General features: G+C 42.1%; 1 protein-coding gene across 1 annotated transcript in view; it reads right to left on the minus strand.

Annotated features, from left to right (window-relative positions):
- Positions 1–18,256, minus strand: part of COL3A1 (collagen type III alpha 1 chain) — a 264,812-nt gene that overhangs the window by 45,258 nt on the left and 201,298 nt on the right. The window contains exons 14-27 of the mRNA XM_075317770.1: positions 17,023–17,067; positions 16,860–16,913; positions 15,375–15,473; positions 8,754–8,798; positions 8,574–8,672; positions 7,861–7,914; positions 6,005–6,112; positions 4,526–4,579; positions 4,344–4,442; positions 3,409–3,462; positions 3,018–3,116; positions 2,799–2,852; positions 2,663–2,716; positions 1,428–1,481 (exon numbers count right to left, since the gene is read on the minus strand). Of these exons, the coding sequence (XP_075173885.1) occupies positions 1,428–1,481; positions 2,663–2,716; positions 2,799–2,852; positions 3,018–3,116; positions 3,409–3,462; positions 4,344–4,442; positions 4,526–4,579; positions 6,005–6,112; positions 7,861–7,914; positions 8,574–8,672; positions 8,754–8,798; positions 15,375–15,473; positions 16,860–16,913; positions 17,023–17,067 (972 nt within the window). The remainder of the gene's footprint in view (positions 1–1,427; positions 1,482–2,662; positions 2,717–2,798; positions 2,853–3,017; positions 3,117–3,408; positions 3,463–4,343; positions 4,443–4,525; positions 4,580–6,004; positions 6,113–7,860; positions 7,915–8,573; positions 8,673–8,753; positions 8,799–15,374; positions 15,474–16,859; positions 16,914–17,022; positions 17,068–18,256) is intronic.

The following is an 18,256-nucleotide window of genomic DNA, read 5'->3' on the forward strand; positions in this document are numbered from 1 at the left end:
CCATTAATTCTCTGAGACAATAAAGCAGACACTGGTATATCTTCTTCAAACCACTAATCTTTACTGAACTTCAACACAGGAACGTTTTCCATCCGCATAACATGGGCACTGCTTCTAGTCCCGATGGGGTTCCCTCCAGACTCCACTTCCACTTATAAATTATCGGTTGACCTCTTTCCTGGCACCTGGGCTCCATCTGACACAACTAGGCCCCTCATTCTCCTGTCTGACGTCACACTGCACAAACTGATTCAAATAGTCCTTAAGCCTATCCATCCCAACTACAGGGATTAGCTTGCGTTTTGGAAGGGATACGTGCGACAGCACTCCTCCATTCGTGCTTTTGGCCAGCATCTACCCTTCTCTGTTCAGGGCCCACTGCCCTTCAGTCTAACAGTGGATTTGTTTGGTTTTTCTTATCCAGGAAAGAACGGATGCCACCTCGACTGACCAGACTAAACCCCCCTTCTGGGGACGCAGCTACACAGTCCTCTGAAGAGTGGGACCCCGCATGTCTGGGATCAAAAGGCTGATCCTTAGGATCATTAATCAGTGCAATCGTATGGCCTCTACTCTCTATCTCCAACTGGGGACTCTCCTACCCCCTTTCTATATCCTGTCCTATCCTATCCTCCTCCTTTCTCTTAACCCATTCTTTGCCTAACCAGGTGCCAGGGCAGCCGTCACAGACTCACATTGCCACCTGGTTGCCATTTACCAGATACACAATAAAATTAGATTACATTACAATAAACCTTGGGTGTACCGGCTACTTCTGAAGTTGGGTGGCGTAGCCTTGACCCTGCTACAATTATCACACTGTCTTCCATGATCACGAAATCAGAAGTCTTAGTTTTTTTTCTGTATGGTTTAATGCCATGTGTTTGACCAGGGAAAATATTAATTATAGTGTCCTTCACCTAAAAGTCAGTGGAGAAACTCCAAAAAGTCTCATCTGATAATTACTGCTATATTTTACATCTCTTCAGTTCTGCGGAAAATAGAAATATTGAAATACTTCTGACACAGGGTAAATGATGTAGTGACCCTTTCTGTTGGCTTCACTTATAACAGGAACTTACTTCATGAATATTGTTCCTTTAAAAGATTTTTTGGGTACTAGAAAAAAAGTAATCTAACAGTAGTAAGTGGCATTAAAGAAAAAAAGAGACCTTGAGATACATTAACAAATGAGTCTGTTATTAACTATGGTGGTTACATGGTTTGATGGCAAGTGATCGCTACTGGGAAGTAAGAAGGAACTTGAGGTGGGAGCACTTGAGCTTTGGTGCTAGAGCAAAAGTAGGTAAAGTGATAGTTCTCATTTTGTTTTATACCCTCTTTTTGTTTTATACCATTTACTACCTTCAGCCTAAGTTTTACATTTTTTTCTGTTAGAACAAAACAAGTAACTATTTTAGTATTACCTGAAAGCCCGGTGGACCCACTGCTCCTGGTTCTCCTCGTTCACCTGTGGGACCCTAGTAAATACATAAACTTGTTCAGAACAAAAAAAAGTATTCCGTGCAACAGGGAACATATTATATATATTTATATATGTTTTGTTAAGGAGACAAGTTTGTGGAAGTTGAATAGTGAGCGTGTGAGGGAAGACAAAGCTATTGTTGAGGAGACAGATCAGAGAGGTGATGGATTTGCCAACCATAGCAGGAGCTGCTGAGTTACAGTGCAGAGGTGGAATCTGCTAAGACAGATTTACCGGGTAAGGTGCAAACTGGCATGTATTACAGGGCAGCACAAGTGCAGCAACGGACGTCAAACTCGCCATACACATTCTTATCCACCTCTTTCATGCCAACTACCTTATTTTGATGAAGGTCCAGATGTAGGACCAAAACAGCAGTAAGGTTTTCAGATTGTATAAATAAATATCCCCTTTGTTTTCTCATCTACATGAGTGCTAAGTTATCATCTATACACAGGTAGAGATGCTGACAGTTATCGTTACATTATGCCATCATTGTTTGGTGTTTGTATAATGAAACCACCCAGCTTTGTGCTTTTATTTTCACAGCCAAGAGCTGTGCCTTAAAGCACCACTCCAGTGTTATTTTTAATTGCACTGCTGAAGTGGTGCTTCTCATCTACGGACAATAGAGTTAATCTTATATGCATTATTTCCGCTGTTCCCATCGGTTTCCAGCAGTTTGTGAACTGTCAGTTGATCAAGTGTTTCATGGAGCTTGCTGGAGATAACTCTTCAATTCAAGTCTATAAGAGCCTTGCTCTGGCCTTGTTCTGGCTCTCATAGACTTACATTGAGCACTTATGACTGTTACTTCTGACTTTTGTCAGTCACATGTTGCAGTCACAAGATGGCACTGCAGAAACAGAGCGGTGCTTATAAAAAGTAAAGATGCCGGTGGAGAATATAAGACTAGGCTCCCTGACCATAGATTAGAAACACCACTCCAGCTCTAATAAAAACAAAACACTGGTGTGGTGCTTTAATCATTAAGCTTGTTGCTTGAGTGATAAAAATGTACAAAATCTTTGATTCTCTTAATTACATATATGAGGCAATTATCAAGGGGCTGAGAAGTGATTATTGCTTGTAAGTAGTATGGTACATAAGTTCATTAACAGAAATCTCTTTGTAATTAACCATGTGGTCTTCAGCAAAAGTTTTCAGAGTACTTACTGCTGCTCCTGGGGGACCCTGTTGTCCTTGGTCACCGCTCTTTCCTGGAAGACCCTAATAAAAAAAATAGTATAAATTAAATTATAATACATGTAATAATAATGACTTTTGAAGTGTAAAGTATATAATGGCTTACCTGTGATCCCTGCGATCCAGGACCACCTCTTTCACCATTTTTACCAGGTGCTCCCTATACCAAAGTACAAAAGATTAGATACAGCAATACCACTTTTTTATTGCTATATGCTTATATATACACTTAATTTTTGCAAATATAAACATATATATTTATATATAACTTTTTATTTTTTGCTAGTGCTTAAAATTAATACATTATATGTTGGGGAGTACTTACCTCATTGCCCTTAGGACCTGGGAAGCCCATGACTCCAGGCTGACCTCTAGGTCCTGGTGGACCAGGATTGCCTGAACGTCCAGATTCTCCGGGAGGACCCTTGAATATGAGAGTGGAATGTCAAAATTTCAGCAGTACATCTCAACAGAAACAGTAGGCATTACAATGTCACAAATGTTATCTCGCAGAGTCCCCAAAATTAAATCTTTAGTTAGGTTTTGTGTTCAATATTTTCCGAGTATGGACTGCTATGTTCAAACTGGCAGCAGGGTTCTTGCCCTGAACTCAACAGCTTCATATAAAGCTGCTTAGTAATGTTGGACATATAAAATCAGTTTTACTGTAACAAATATAATAACAAATTTACATCTTTCTACCCCAGAACACTTACTGAGGGTCCAGGTTTGCCATCAGATCCAGGGCCGCCTGGACTTCCTGTAAGACCCTAAAATACAAAGTAAAATTTTTGTCATACATATGACTTGGCCGATTTACTGTTCTAAATACAATCATATTGTAATAATGAAATATACTTTAAATAGCTATAACAGTAATATAAATATATTTTTTATTCTTTTAGTCCTGCAAACAAACAATATGTATAGTGAAATTATATATATATATACATATATATATATATATATATATATATATATACTGTATACACATGCATCCAGTCAACACTGACATATCATAAGGCTAACAAAGATCACGGTGCAATTATTACGCTATAGATATATCTGCACTCGGATGTCATAGACTTCTATGTTTGCGAGTGATCCAATTTGCGGAGGTACTCGCAGCATGCTGCAATTGTTTTCTCATGGAAATTAAGACCCACAAACAAGCAACAACTGAACACAGCTACAGTAATGAATCAGAATGAAGGAAACCCAGTGTTTGGTGACATCCATGCCTTCCAGACTTCAGGCAATCATTGCCTGCAAAGGATTCTCTACACAGTCTTAATATTGAACATTTTATTTATGTTAAACTAAATTCGTCCAATTACTTTCAGCCCTTGAAATAAGGAGGCGTTGCAAAAAAAATGTTTTAATTCCTGAGTTTAACAGGATACTTTTTTTATTTTAACTCAAAAGGCTACACTTCAGTTTCATCTCAGTTTCATTTCAAATGATAAACAGTGAACCCAAATCACAAAGATTTCTGGATCTAACTATATATACTTATATATATATATATATATATATATATATATATATATATATATATATATATATATATATATATATATATACTGTATATAATGCTGTATGTGTAGACATGTGTGTTAAATACTGTATATACACATATATGAATACCAACCCTCATTCCAGGCAGGCCTGAGCCTCCATCTCTTCCAGGTTCGCCAGCTATTCCCCTAGGTCCAGGACTGCCAGCTGGTCCACGTTCTCCTCCAGGTCCCTAAGTGTATTAAAAAACAAGTTAGATAACAAATATCCAACTATTGTTCTATATATACAGATATAAAAAAAAGAATAGATTACCTTTTCACCTGGAGCTCCATTGCTACCTGGGGGTCCACGGAAACCTGGAGCTCCCTAAATGGAAATCAAAAATTTTAGCTAAATATAATATTTTTAGCACTGCTCAATATACAGTAAATTGGAAGCATAGTTTCAAGTATAGTATGTCAACTAGGTCATTTCAATTCTACTGGGTTCATTATAGGACAAAAAGTATGTAAGGCACCTGATGAATCCCTTAAAAAGAGACTTTAAAGTCACATACACTATATATCGGAAACATTTCAGCCACAAACAACCCCTTACAAGCCATAGCTTGAAAGAGAGAATCATTCATTATAGGATTATACTTTAAAAACAAGCATCAAACTCCACACCTTACACATTACCAAACATATTCCTAAATAGTAATCACATACAAATATGTCTGTTAATATGAAAATTAATTAAAATATGTAAACTAAAATAGAATGTAACCTACTGGACAGCATTCACTTCATGAACTGTGATTGACTTCTAACCTTGCCATCTGTGCTATCGCTTTATGATTGAAGGGGTTCACAGTCTAGCGCCTCCACCAATCCTGATAATGAAGGGGGGCAGGAGAGATTTAGGACTGCACATCTATCAATGTTTCCTGGAAAAACTGGGTAGCCAGGATGCCACCATACATAAAAATATTGACTGGAAGCAACTGCTGAACCGAACAATGAAGGGTATGGAGTGCTAAATCTCTTCTTCTAGGATCATAGGGGGTTCATCATACAGTGATGGAATATCCTAGTCATGCATCATCATTTTAAAAGAGCTCTTAAAACAAAACTTAAGCTCAGCTCAGTCATTAAACACTGATAATATTGCAGACACTTCAAGAAACATCTAGTCTTGTGGCATTATTTTCTATGTAATGCAAATTGTAAGATATAAACCTGTGCTTTCCCACCACACTGCTTTTTGAAAGACAACACTGATGTAGATAATCATAGGTATTTGACTGATTATCTTTTTTATTAGCTTGTTTAAGACCACATAACATACATGTGCGGCATATGAGTCTTGATTTTTATTCTGTGCCATTCTAAATGTACAATAGCTCATCCTGTGCAGCAGGAGCATGTCGGCACCAGTCTCCACACCCAGATCAGCTCTACTAGTGGCTAATGTTTTTCTCTATGTCTTGGTCACCTGTGACTGATCAAGTTAAAGTGGAGAAATACTAAATATATAAGCATGACTGGCCCCAGACGTCTTCTATAAACTGTCAAAGGGCATGTCATTACGTTGCCAAAAAGTATCACTATTGAAACATGCCACACGACAAGGAGTTAAAGTTCCACAAACACAATTTTTTTCCCTTCACAATTGTACTCATGGATTAACTGTATTTTAACATTTATTAAACCTATAATGATGGCACTATTATTTGAGGACATTGGTGTCTAAGCACCTACAAATTTTTATAGAATAAAACTATTTTTATCAGAATATAGCTAAACGTACTCTGTCTCCAGGTGTTCCTGGTACTCCATTTGTTCCTGGTTCACCATTAGACCCTTTTTTGCCTTCTTCTCCTCCAGGACCAGGGGCACCTGGAGTTCCAGCCTCTCCCTAAACACAGTAAGAAAAACAATAGTCCCAAAGTGCATAGTTATCAAGTAACAAATGTATTAATAGTACAGGTCACATGCAGCTTATACATTCACAAACAAAAAGAATGAGCATGGCCAAAGTAATGGATTCAAATAAAAATGGAAAAGTTTCTTAGATAGAATATATAACATAGAGATAGAGATGGTAGATCTTAAGTTTTGATTAGATATAATTTCTTGATGGGAATCCATGAACTGATGACAGAAATATTTATGGTATACATGTAACATACACCAAAACGATCTAATGCTCATTCAGATGTCTGTGCAAATCGGTCCTGACGTGACCCTCAAAGCATGAACTGGCCGTGTGTCTCCCGAACGGAGCACGACAGCTTCATATGAGGCTGTGACGCTTGTATTGGGAGGAGAGCCTCGGCCAGTCTGTGTTTTGTGGTACAAGATTGGGCCGATTTGCATGGAACGCTGCATAAGCCCTTGCAAAAAAACATAAAGGTAAAAATTGGTAAATGTGATAATGCACAATAAATATATGCATGACCAAATATAGTGAATAAACAGCATTAAGTTGCATTTGCACTGCATGATTACTGTAAATGAGTATCTTTAGGAACGCTGGTTTCACAATAATCGGGGAGTCTAGTCACGCTGGCAATCAGCTGATGAATGAGCAAAACTGTAGTTCATTGAGTGATTTTTTTGGTTGGGCCAAAAGATTATTGTTTGCTGCAGTACATCATCCTGTGTAAGCAGGGCCTGTGCTGCGGAGAACAATGGCAGCCCGTTTACTGAATGATCTATTACAGATTGTTCAGGGCACATCTGACTCACGGACTACCTGTGTAAACAGCTAACTAAAGGGATTGTCCAGTCTACAACGACATGTCTATGTGACTGTAGATCTGTGAATACTCACATCGCATGGATTGTGCCTTGTGAGGATTCTTCAGTGTTAGACCTGGAAACAGCAGTCATGCATCCGTAAGTTTGTTATATGCAGACTCCCTGCCAGAATCCAACTACATTGTTTCCTGCACACTTAATACACGTGCATTGGGTGAGTCTAGTCTAGTCAGATTCAGGCCGAGAGTCTGAATTTTGCATATTTGAGGTCGCATGATGGTTGTTCCCGGCACTGACATTGGAGAATCCTCACAGCTTACAGCGTGTGCGATGTGAGGAGTCACAGGTCTGGAGTCAAAGAGTGACACATAGAGGGATTGCAGATTTGTCGTTTTAGAATGGGCTACCCCTTTAAATGATCATGTTACCAGTCTGCGGTTGTTTAATGCTGCATATTGTGTGGTGTAAATAAACCCTAAGGGGAGATTTAGGGTGAAGCTAGTATACCAGATGCAGTGCAGATGATGAGGAAGCAAGATGACCACTGCAGCTGACATGCATTTTGCAGAAACATACTTCATATATAGTTACCTATGCTCATTTCTGTAAAATGCATGTGGTGTATAGAGTTCTCGCTTACTGCATGAATGCATGTGTATATCTCTATAAATATTCTGCATGACTTTTCTTGCTGGGATCCATGGTACTGCTCCATTTTTGTGTTGTGGATCCACTTAGCAATATGATTATATTCTTAGGTTTTTGCTAATGTATATTAAAATCTTTTATTTAATAAACATTTCCATTTGTATATGAATTAGATACTTTCGCTGAGTTCATGATTCTTGCTTGGGAATGTTAACAATAGTATTTACTTTTCTGAATCCAGAATTATTCACTTACTCGCTCTCCTTTTATACCGGGTTCTCCTTTGGAGCCATCTTTGCCAGGTTCACCCTAAAAAAGGAATCTTATCACTGATCATAGAATTTAAATAATACTATTATGAATAGCCTTTTTCCTTGCAGCTTTACCACATTATACACACCATTATTACCACTTTTACACCACAGAGTTGCCTTCACATACAGTGTATTAAGAAATAAAATGCCACATTTTTATTGTTTATTCCCCATCTGCTTTTTGCCCCATTTTTTGAGAAAACTGCATCCAGATGTCCTCTGATTGCTAGTTACTACAATCTGTGCAGTCTTGTGGGACTTTTTTTGTTGCAATGGAATAGTTCTTTGCATTATTTTAAAACCACAACTTATTATAGGTATGGCGCTTCTTCAGTGGCTTTTATATAAAAAAGTGTCAAAATTGTCAATTGCAACTACGAAAAAGAAAGTCACAAAAACGCTTGTAAAAAATACATGAAATTCACGTCATTTTTATAAGCTCCCTAAAGGACTTAAAAAATGGAATGTGAAGGAACTCTTGCAGTACTTTCTGATGGAGCAAACCACAAATCATATCCTGTATTAAAATAGGTTCAGAATAATTTTATATCCTTGTAAGAAAAAATAATAATTTTATGAAACCAATGTTTTTAACAAACAAGGGATTTCTAAGTGAAGGTCTTCATGTATATATTATATTATCTGGTTACTTACTGCTCCACCACGTAAGCCAGGAGTTCCATTAGATCCAGGTGGACCAGGAGGACCGCGACCACCAGCCAGACCAGGAGCACCAGGAATACCACCAGGACCCTTTTGAGGAAAGTAATTTGTAATTTCCACTGTAAGTATTGTAATAATCCATATTTGCATCCTGCACTCTGTCATACCTACCATTTCTCCTTTGCCGCCTGGATTCCCATCTCTACCAGGAGGGCCCTGAAATTACATTGAATGCAAAGTCCGATTAAATGTGAATAAAATGTAAATGATATATATTATCAAAACTCTCCTCTGCCACTGCTATTCTGTCTTTAGGACTCTGAAATCATATTGTATGCATTCTATTAAATGTGAAGAACATTCATAAAAAAGTCTTTACCAAGAAAGCACCTCTTTAAGAAGATCACCACTTTATCCCTAACACATTTTCTGATAAAGATTTTAAGTTTCATCATGCTTTATACTGACCACCTCCTTTGAGAAGACCAGCACCACAAAACAACCACCGCTTTTCAATTAAATTTTGTGTGGCAAGGTGGAGCCAATGGATTGCCTTCAATTTTCCAGCACATCCTACCAATGCTTGACTGTTTGATTTGATCAAGATATTGGAAATTTGGAGACCAAATTATTGTTTTCTTTGTCACTTTTGGTAGTTTCCAACCACAACACATTGGGAACACCCTATAAGACGTTTTTAGAGATCTTGTGACGCAGATATTTAGCCATCACAATTAAGAGCTTGTCAGAGATGTCCAGATCCTTTTCTTGGCCTGTTTTCCTGCTTCCAACACATCAACGTCTTGACATTTGCTGATGTCATGAGAAAGTCAATATATTTTTTTCCTTCTCAGCTGCTTTAGGCTATGTCCGCACGTTGCTTTTTACCTGCTTTTTACCTGCTTTTTTGCTGGTTTTTCAACTGCAGCGTTTAATGCCAAAATGGCTGTGTTCTGCTTTTCAAGCAAAGTCTATGGGAATTTGGGTTTCTTGTCCGCACTATGCGGTTCAAACTGCAGCCTTTTTGTTGCAGAACTTTGGTCAAAAACTCAGCTTTGCAGTGCAAAACCCAAATGGCAAAAACAATTGACATGTCAATTGTTTTTGCCATTTGGGTTTTGCACTGCAAAGCTTAGTTTTTGACCAAAGTTCTGCAACAAAAAGGCTGCAGTTTGAACCGCATAGTGCGGACAAGAAACCCAAATTCCCATAGACTTTGCTTGAAAAGCAGAACACAGCCATTTTGGCATTAAACGCTGCAGTTGAAAAAGCAGCAAAAAAGCAGGTAAAAAGCAGGTAAAAATCAACATGCGGACATAGCCTTAATGTCACAGGTGATTGATGCACAAATATCAAATCTATATATAAACACATATGTAGCACTCTGCGGCTAAGTAAGATATATACTGAATATAAGGAATTTTGACTGTATTACTGCTATATAGAATATGCTAATGAAATGAAGGTACTTTATGAAAGCCCACCATCTGCCAGAAAGTGACCTATCATTGATGGGTCCCTAAATCCAAAGCTATGTTCAAACATTGCATTTTTTCATGTTTTATTTATGCCAATTAAAAGCTGCTTCTTACCGTACCAGCAGAAGTTATGAGATTCCAGAAATCTCATGCAAACACTTGTTTTATTCTTCTTGACTGAATTGGAAAACGGCTGAAACTTTTTAAAACTACAGCATGTCAATTCTTTCAGGGCTTTTGCTGCATTTTTGCAAAATTTGTTTCACCATGGAAAGCAATGAGAAAGTGCAAAAATACTGCAAAAACACAACAGCTGAGTTTTTGCTTCTTTTTTGGTGAGTGAAATTAACTTTATTAAAGATGTACTGTAGATAAATGGTGCATATAATTTACACTAAAAACACAGCAAAAAAAAAAAAAAACTGCAGCTAAAACAAAGCAAAACCTTCTTTTTGGAAGCAGCCTTTTTACTACCAAGCGAGCAGGTTTTGGCTTCAGAACAAAAGTAGCAAAAAATCAATGTGTGTACATAGCTTAACCCCTTCACGACCATGGACGCAAAGATCCGTCCTTGTGCCCTGGGCCTTAACGACCAAGGACGGATCTTTCCGTCATGGCGGAATCGCGGCACCGGAGCCTCCGGTGACTGCAATATGTTAACAAAAATCGCAGATTCGGGGAGGAGGGGACCTGTTCCTGACCTTAGGAGGGGTGGTGCCTCCTCCCCGGACCTACGGAGGCTGTGATTGGCTGACGAACGCCGCTCAACCAATCACAGCCACTGTAATGTTCCAGCCATTTAAAATGACTGAAACATTGAAATCCAGCCCTGGCCAGTGCAGCTGTAGCACTGGCCATTGGCTGGAGCTGGGTGACCTCACTGGATCACCCTCCCCCAGCTCCAATGCTCTGATTGGAGAGATCGGCCTTGTGACCGATTTCTCCAATCACAGTGGACCTGTTGCCGGTGACCGCCCCCGTCATCGTCCATGCAGCACGCCAGCACAGTGAGTGTACACAGTGCAATAGCAGGGCGACAAGCTCCGGTCCCATGCTGTTATGAGATCGGAGCATGGGACCCGGAAGTTGTCGCGCTGCCATTGCACTGTACGAAAAGCGTCCCGATCCGCCGTCGTCGCTGCCCTCCGCGATCTGCCACCTGTCTCCCCGATCTCCTGTCCGCACCCTCACCCCCACACCTCCCGATCCGCTGCCGCCCTCCATCTGCCACAGTGCCACCGCTCCCCCCAATCTGCTGCCCGGCCCCTCACCTCCGTGCAGCAGATCGGAGGGAGCGGTGGCACTATGACAGATGGAGGAGGACTGGGATCGTGCACCCTGTCCTCCATCTGTCATAGTGCCACCGCTCCCTCCGATCTGCTGCCCGGCCCCTCCCCCTCGTGATCGGTGCTCGCCCCCTCCCCTCCGTGATGTGCTGCTCGCCCCCTCCCCTCCCCTCCGTGATGTGCTGCTCGCCCCCTCCCCTCCCCTCCGTGATGTGCTGCTCGCCCCCTCCCCTCCGTGATGTGCTGCTCGCCCCCTCCCCTCCCCTCCATGATGTGCTGCTCGCTCCCTCCCCTCCCCTCCGTGATGTGCTGCTCGCCCCCTCCCCTCCGTGATGTGCTGCTCGCCCCCTCCCCTCCCCTCCGTGATGTGCTGCTCGCCCCCTCCCCTCCCCTCCGTGATGTGCTGCTCGCCCCCTCCCCTCCGTGATGTGCTGCTCGCCCCCTCCCCTCCGTGATGTGCTGCTCGCCCCCTCCCCTCCATGATGTGCTGCACGCTCCCCCCACCTCTCACCCCCGTGGTCAGCTACTCGCCCCCTCCCCTGTCACCGCCGTGATGTGCGCTCCCTCCCCTGTCACCGCCGTGATGTGCGCTCCCTCCCATGTCACCGCCGTGATGTGCACTCCCTCCCCTGTCACCGCCGTGATGTGCGCTCCCTCCCCTGTCACCGCCGTGATGTGCGCTCCCTCCCCTGTCACCGCCGTGATGTGCGCTCCCTCCCCTGTCACCGCCGTGATGTGCGCTCCCTCTCCTGTCACCGCCGTGATGTGCGCTCCCTCCCCTGTCACCGCCGTGATGTGCGCTCCCTCCCCTGTCACCGCCGTGATGTGCGATCCCTCCCCTGTCACCGCCGTGATGTGCGCTCCCTCCCCTGTCACCGCCGTGATCTGCGCTCCCTCCCCTGTCACCCCCGTGATCTGCACTCTGCTCACCTGTCTCCCCCATGATCTGCGCTCTCTCACCTCTCAGCCCCGTGATCTGTGCTCCCTCACCTGTCACCCCGTGATCTGTGCTCCCTCACCTGTCACCCCCGTGATCTGCTGTCCGCTCTCCCTCACCTCTCACCCCCGTGATCTGTGCTCTGCTCACCTGTCTCCTCCGTGATCTGTGCTCTGCTCACCTGTCTCCTCCGTGATCTGCGCTGCGCTCCCTCCCCCACCTCTCACCCTCCCCGATCTGCTGCCTCCTTCATCTCCTGTGATCCAGCTGCCTAGATCCATCCTGTAGGGTAACTATCCCCAATCTCACCTCCCACTCCCCTTCCCACCCATCCCCCCCACCCGGTCCCTCCCCCATCCTCTGCCGCTCCTGCATCCACTGCGCCCTCTCCCATCCGCCCCCACCCTATCCCAGCCGCCGTCTCACAATCACAGATGCTCCCTTTATATGCCGCTGCCCCCCCATCTGCTGCCGCCCCATCTGCCGCCCCCCCCATCTTCCGCTGTTTTTTTTTTCTATGCCATGGGGGTCTAGTTTCCAAAATGGGGTCACATGTGGGGGAGCTCCACTGTTTCGGTACCTCAGGGGGTCTCCAAACAGCATGGAATACGCTAATTGTCCCAGACAATTTTGCGTTTGAAACGTCAAATGACACTCCTTGCCTTCCGAGCCCTGCTGTGCGCCCAAACATTTGAGTTCCACCACATATGAGGTATCTGCGTACTCAGGAGAAATTGCACAATATATTTTATGGTGCAATTTTTCCTGATACCCTTGTGAAAAAAAAGCTACCTGGTTGAAGTAACAATTTTGTGGTAAAAAAGTTTTTTTTTATTTTCACGGCTCAACTCTATTAACTTTTGTGAAGCCCCCAGAGGCTCAAAGTGCTCAATAAACATCTAGATAAATTCCATGAGGGGTCTAGTTTCCAAAATGGGGTCACATGTGGGGGAGCTCCACTGTTTCGGCACCTCAGGGGGTCTCCAAACGCAACATGGAATACGCTAATTATCCCAGACAATTTTGCGTTTGAAACGTCAAATGACGCTCCTTGCCTTCCGAGCCCTGCTGTGCGCCCAAACATTTTATTTCTACCACATATGAGGTGTCTGTGTACTCAGGAGAAATTGCACAATACATTTTATGGTGCAATGTTTCCTGATACCCTTGTGAAAAAAAAAGCTACCTGGTTGAAGTAACAATTTTGTGGTAAAAAAAATTTTTTTTATTTTCACAGCTCAACTCTATTAACTTTTGTGAAGCCCCCAGAGGCTCAAAGTGCTCAATAAACATCTAGATAAATTCCATGAGGGGTGTAGTTTCCAAAATGGGGTCACATGTGGGGGAGCTCCACTGTTTCGGCACCTCAGGGGCTCTCCAAACGCAACATGGTGAGGCTAACGATTCCAGCTAATTTTCTGTTCAAAAAAGTCAAATGGCGCTCCTTCCCTTCCGAGTCCTGCCGTGCGCCCAAACAGTGGTTTTTCGCCACATATGAGGTATCTGCGTGTTTAGTAGAAATTGCGCAACAAATTTTGGGGGTTCATTTAATCCTGCTACCCTTGTGCATATGCAATATTTGAGGCTAAATTAACATTTTTGTTGCAAAAAGTAAAATGTTCATTTTTTCCTTCCACATTGCTTTAGTTACTGTGAAGCACCTGAAGGGTTAATAACCTTCTTGAATGTGGTTTTGAGTAGCCTGAGGGGTGCTGTTTTTGGAATGGTGTCACTTTTGGGTGTTTTGTGTCATGTAGACCTTTCAAAATTGCTTCAAATGTGATGTGGTCCCTAAAAAAAGTGGCTTTGTAAATTTTGTTGTAAAAATGAGAAATTGCTCATAAACTTTGAACCCCTATAACTTCCTTAAATTTTTTTTTTTTCTCCCAAAATTGTTCTGATGTAAAATAGACATGTGGGAAATGTTATTTATTAATTATTTTGTGTCATATGTCTCGTTGGTTTTAGAGCATAAAAATTCAAAGTTTGAAAATTACAAAATTTTCAAAATTTTCGCGAAATTTCCGCTTTTTTCACAAAGAAATGCAAAAAATATTGGCCTAAATTTACCACTAACATGAAGCCCAATATGTCACGAAAAAACAATCTCAGAATCACCGGGATCCGCTGAAGCGTTCCAGAGTTATAACCTCATAAAGTGACACTGGTCAGAATTGCAAAAAATGGCCTGGTCTTTAGGGTCAAAAATAGGCTTGGGGCTGAAGGGGTTAAAGGCCGCTTTACACGCCGCGACATCACTAAAGTGATCTCGTTGGGGTCACGGAATTTGTGGCGCACATCCGGCCGCATTAGCGATGTTATTGCGTGTGACACCTATTAGCGATTTTGAATCGTTGCAAAAACGTTCAAGTTCACTAATTGGTGACATGCCCCCCTCTTCCCAAATATCGTTGCTGCTGCAGTAACGATGTTGGTCCTCATTTCTGTGGCAGCACACATCGCTCCATGTGACACCGCTGGAACGAGGAACCTCACCTTACCTGCATCCCGCCAGCAATGAGGAAGGAAGGAGGTGGGCGGGATATCCGCTCCTCCGCTTTGATTGGGCGGCTGCTTAGTGACATCGCTGTGACGCCGAACGAACCGCCCCCTTAGAAAGGAGGCGGTTTGCCGGTCACAGCGACGTCGCAGAGCAGGCATGTGCGTGTGATGCTGCCGTAGCTATAATGTTCGCTACGGCAGCGATCTCCACATATCGGCCGTAGGATGGGGGCGGGTGCTATCACGCTCGACATCGCTAGCATCAGCTAGCAATGTTGCAGCGTCTAAAGCGGCCTTAATGATTATCAAACAAGCCTACAAGTTTAAAGGGCAGATAGATAAAACAGCTGTAGGGTATGTTCATATGTTGCATTTTTGCCACAATTTTCCATGCAATTTTGCTGTGAAAAAAACACCTAATGTCATTGTCTATCTATCTATCTATCTATCTATCTATCTATCTATCTGTCTATCTGTCTATCTGTCTATCTATCTATCTATCTATCTATCTATCTATCGATATTTATCTATCTATCTATCTATCTACCTAACATTTATACACACAGTATATATTAAAAACAATGCTTACAGAAGGACCAGTCAAACCAGCAGGACCTGGGGGACCTTGCTCTCCTCTGGACCCTGGAGATCCATCAGAACCACGAGATCCAGGAGATCCAGCTTCACCCTAATCAGACAAATAGAAGTAAAGCCATAACCACAATGTACATACACAATGACAATGGTCATGCTCTCTTCCACATTACTGTCAAGATCTTAAAAAAAAAATAATAAACAAATAACATAACATTCTTTTTTTTCTCATCTGGTAAAGTCATATGATAATGAGAAATAGTACAACATTCTGTGTTATCTTGATATTTTGTTTAGCCTGTAAGTTCAGTGTATATTCTGAGGAAGCCCTAGGTGCATACTGTACATCTGATGTGCACTATAGAGCCTTATACAAAAGAGGAGGATGAAGGGGAGTCCTTCGCAGGTGCATACCGTACAGCCTAAAAGAGTGGTGTATATTGCAGCCTATGAACAATGTAAGGCGGCACAGTTATCTACCTTACATATATGTTGGGGGCTCAACATGGTGTGAGCAGAGCTAAGAGACTTCGTCACAGTTTAGACATTGGGATTTTATCCTCATTTTTTCTGCTGTAGGTTTTCCACTTTAATAATGTTATAAAGTTATAATGTTCCCAGGTAGTCAACACTTTGGCTGAAGTTTACCAGCTGGCTGAAGCAAATGATGTTTGTTGACATAATATTTTGGGATAATGTTTTTATGAGATTCTATCATAGGAGAGCATTGGATGTGATGTGCTAATGACGCTTGGTTCAAACTGCTGTGAGTGTGAGCCGAGTGTCATCTATTGTGCTCAGATTCCCTCACATGCGAGAGTCCAATCATAAGTGAGGAGGAGAAGAAGAGATACATTTCTCCACCTTCAATGTTGTCTCCGTCAGCGCTGCCTGATATATGCTGACAATCGCAGCAGGCACCTATTTTTTTTTCTCATGCCGACTTGGCATGAGAAAAAAATTGCTGCTTGGCACTGTCATATATTGGAGTGAGAGGTATCCAATAAAACATTGGATAGCACTCATTCGAGTAATGCTAGCTATGCCCTAGTGTGAGTGAGCAGTCAAGATGATTACTATAGTGAAGTCAGTGCCCTCCAAGAATGCCTGTATGGGTGATGACTATTCCCCTAACTATGCACTACGATACCCATACACGCCACATATTAAAAAAGATAGGGGTATGAGACGGCCGTACAGCTACTGGTCATACATATATCATCTATAGGTGGTAAATGTTTGTAATGTAAGCCTTTCATTGTATTTAAAAGTCAATAGAAATTTTTTTTTCCATCTCTTAAAATTGAGGAATTAGACATGGCTCCACATATCCTGCAACAGTAAGTTTGAAAGTTGGATGGAACAGAAGTTATATTGCAAAATGGGCTATGTTACATGAAAGTTTTAATTGTATTAATAGCATTATAATTATAATAAATGTGAATACAGTTACTTCTATAACTATCATTCAGCTAAATACCTTAGCACCTGGACCGCCAGGGAATCCGGCATTACCTGGAGGACCTGGAGGACCCTACAGAAAAATATGCAAAATATTACAAGATAATACACTGGATATAATGAAATGAGAAATTAAATCGAATATACAGAATTAATATTAAACCATCATATAATTTTCTTACTGATTGACCAGAAGCACCGGGACCACCATCATTACCACGTGCACCCTAAAATGAAGAAACAAAAAATAACCTGATTTGTTTATTTATCTTAAACAAAGGCTTCACAGTTATTAGCAAGAGAAAACAATGGGAAAAAAGATTTAATTAACTTAAAGGGGGACATCATATCATATCCTTTCCATGTCTCCTTTCTTGCTACCGCTATATAAAATACTAAGGCGGACAAGGCTGAAGACTATGGACCTCACAAGGTCTAGCGGTACTAAATTCTTTTTTTGCTGAGGGACTTTTGCCTGAACTTGTTACCTGCACAGTAGGGGTGGAGAGCATTTTGTTCTCTGTGCTTGTTACACCTTTCAGAGCAGTAGACAATTATCACCAGTAATAGTTGTGACCCCCATGCTGCCTCCTGCGTCATTACACCTTTCTGAGCAGTAGATATCTATCACCAGTGATAGTTGTGACCCCATGCTGCCTTTTGTCTTATTACACCTTTCTGAGCAGTAGCTATCTATTACCAGTGATAGTTGTGACTCCATACTGCCTCCTGCCTCATTACACCTTTCTAAGCAGTAGCTATCTATTACCAGTGATAGTTGTGACTCTATACTGCCTCCTGCCTCATTACACCTTTCTGAGCAGTAGCTATCTATTACCAGTGATAGTTGTGACTCCATACTGCCTCCTGCCTCATTACACCTTTCTGAGCAGTAGCTATCTATTACCAGTGATAGTTATGACTCCATACTGCCTCCTGCCTCATTACACCTTTCTGAGCAGTAGCTATCTATTACCAGTGATAGTTGTGACTCCATACTGCCTCCTGCCTCATTACACCTTTCTGAGCAGTAGCTATCTATTACCAGTGATAGTTGTGACTCCATACTGCCTCCTGCCTCATTACACCTTTCTGAGCAGTAGCTATCTATTACCAGTGATAGTTGTGACTCCATACTGCCTCCTGCCTCATTACACCTTTCTGAGCAGTAGCTTTCTATTACCAGTGATAGTTGTGACTCCATACTGCCTCCTGCCTCATTACACCTTTCTGAGCAGTAGCTATCTATTACCAGTGATAGTTATGACTCCATACTGCCTCCTGCCTCATTACACCTTTCTGAGCAGTAGCTATCTATTACCAGTGATAGTTATGACTCCATACTGCCTCCTGCCTCATTACACCTTTCTGAGCAGTAGCTATCTATTTCCAGTTGTGACTCCATACTGCCTCCTG

The sequence above is a fragment of the Anomaloglossus baeobatrachus genome, chromosome 7 (genome assembly GCF_048569485.1).
Source record: "Anomaloglossus baeobatrachus isolate aAnoBae1 chromosome 7, aAnoBae1.hap1, whole genome shotgun sequence".
Classification (NCBI taxonomy): Eukaryota; Metazoa; Chordata; class Amphibia; order Anura; family Aromobatidae; genus Anomaloglossus; species Anomaloglossus baeobatrachus.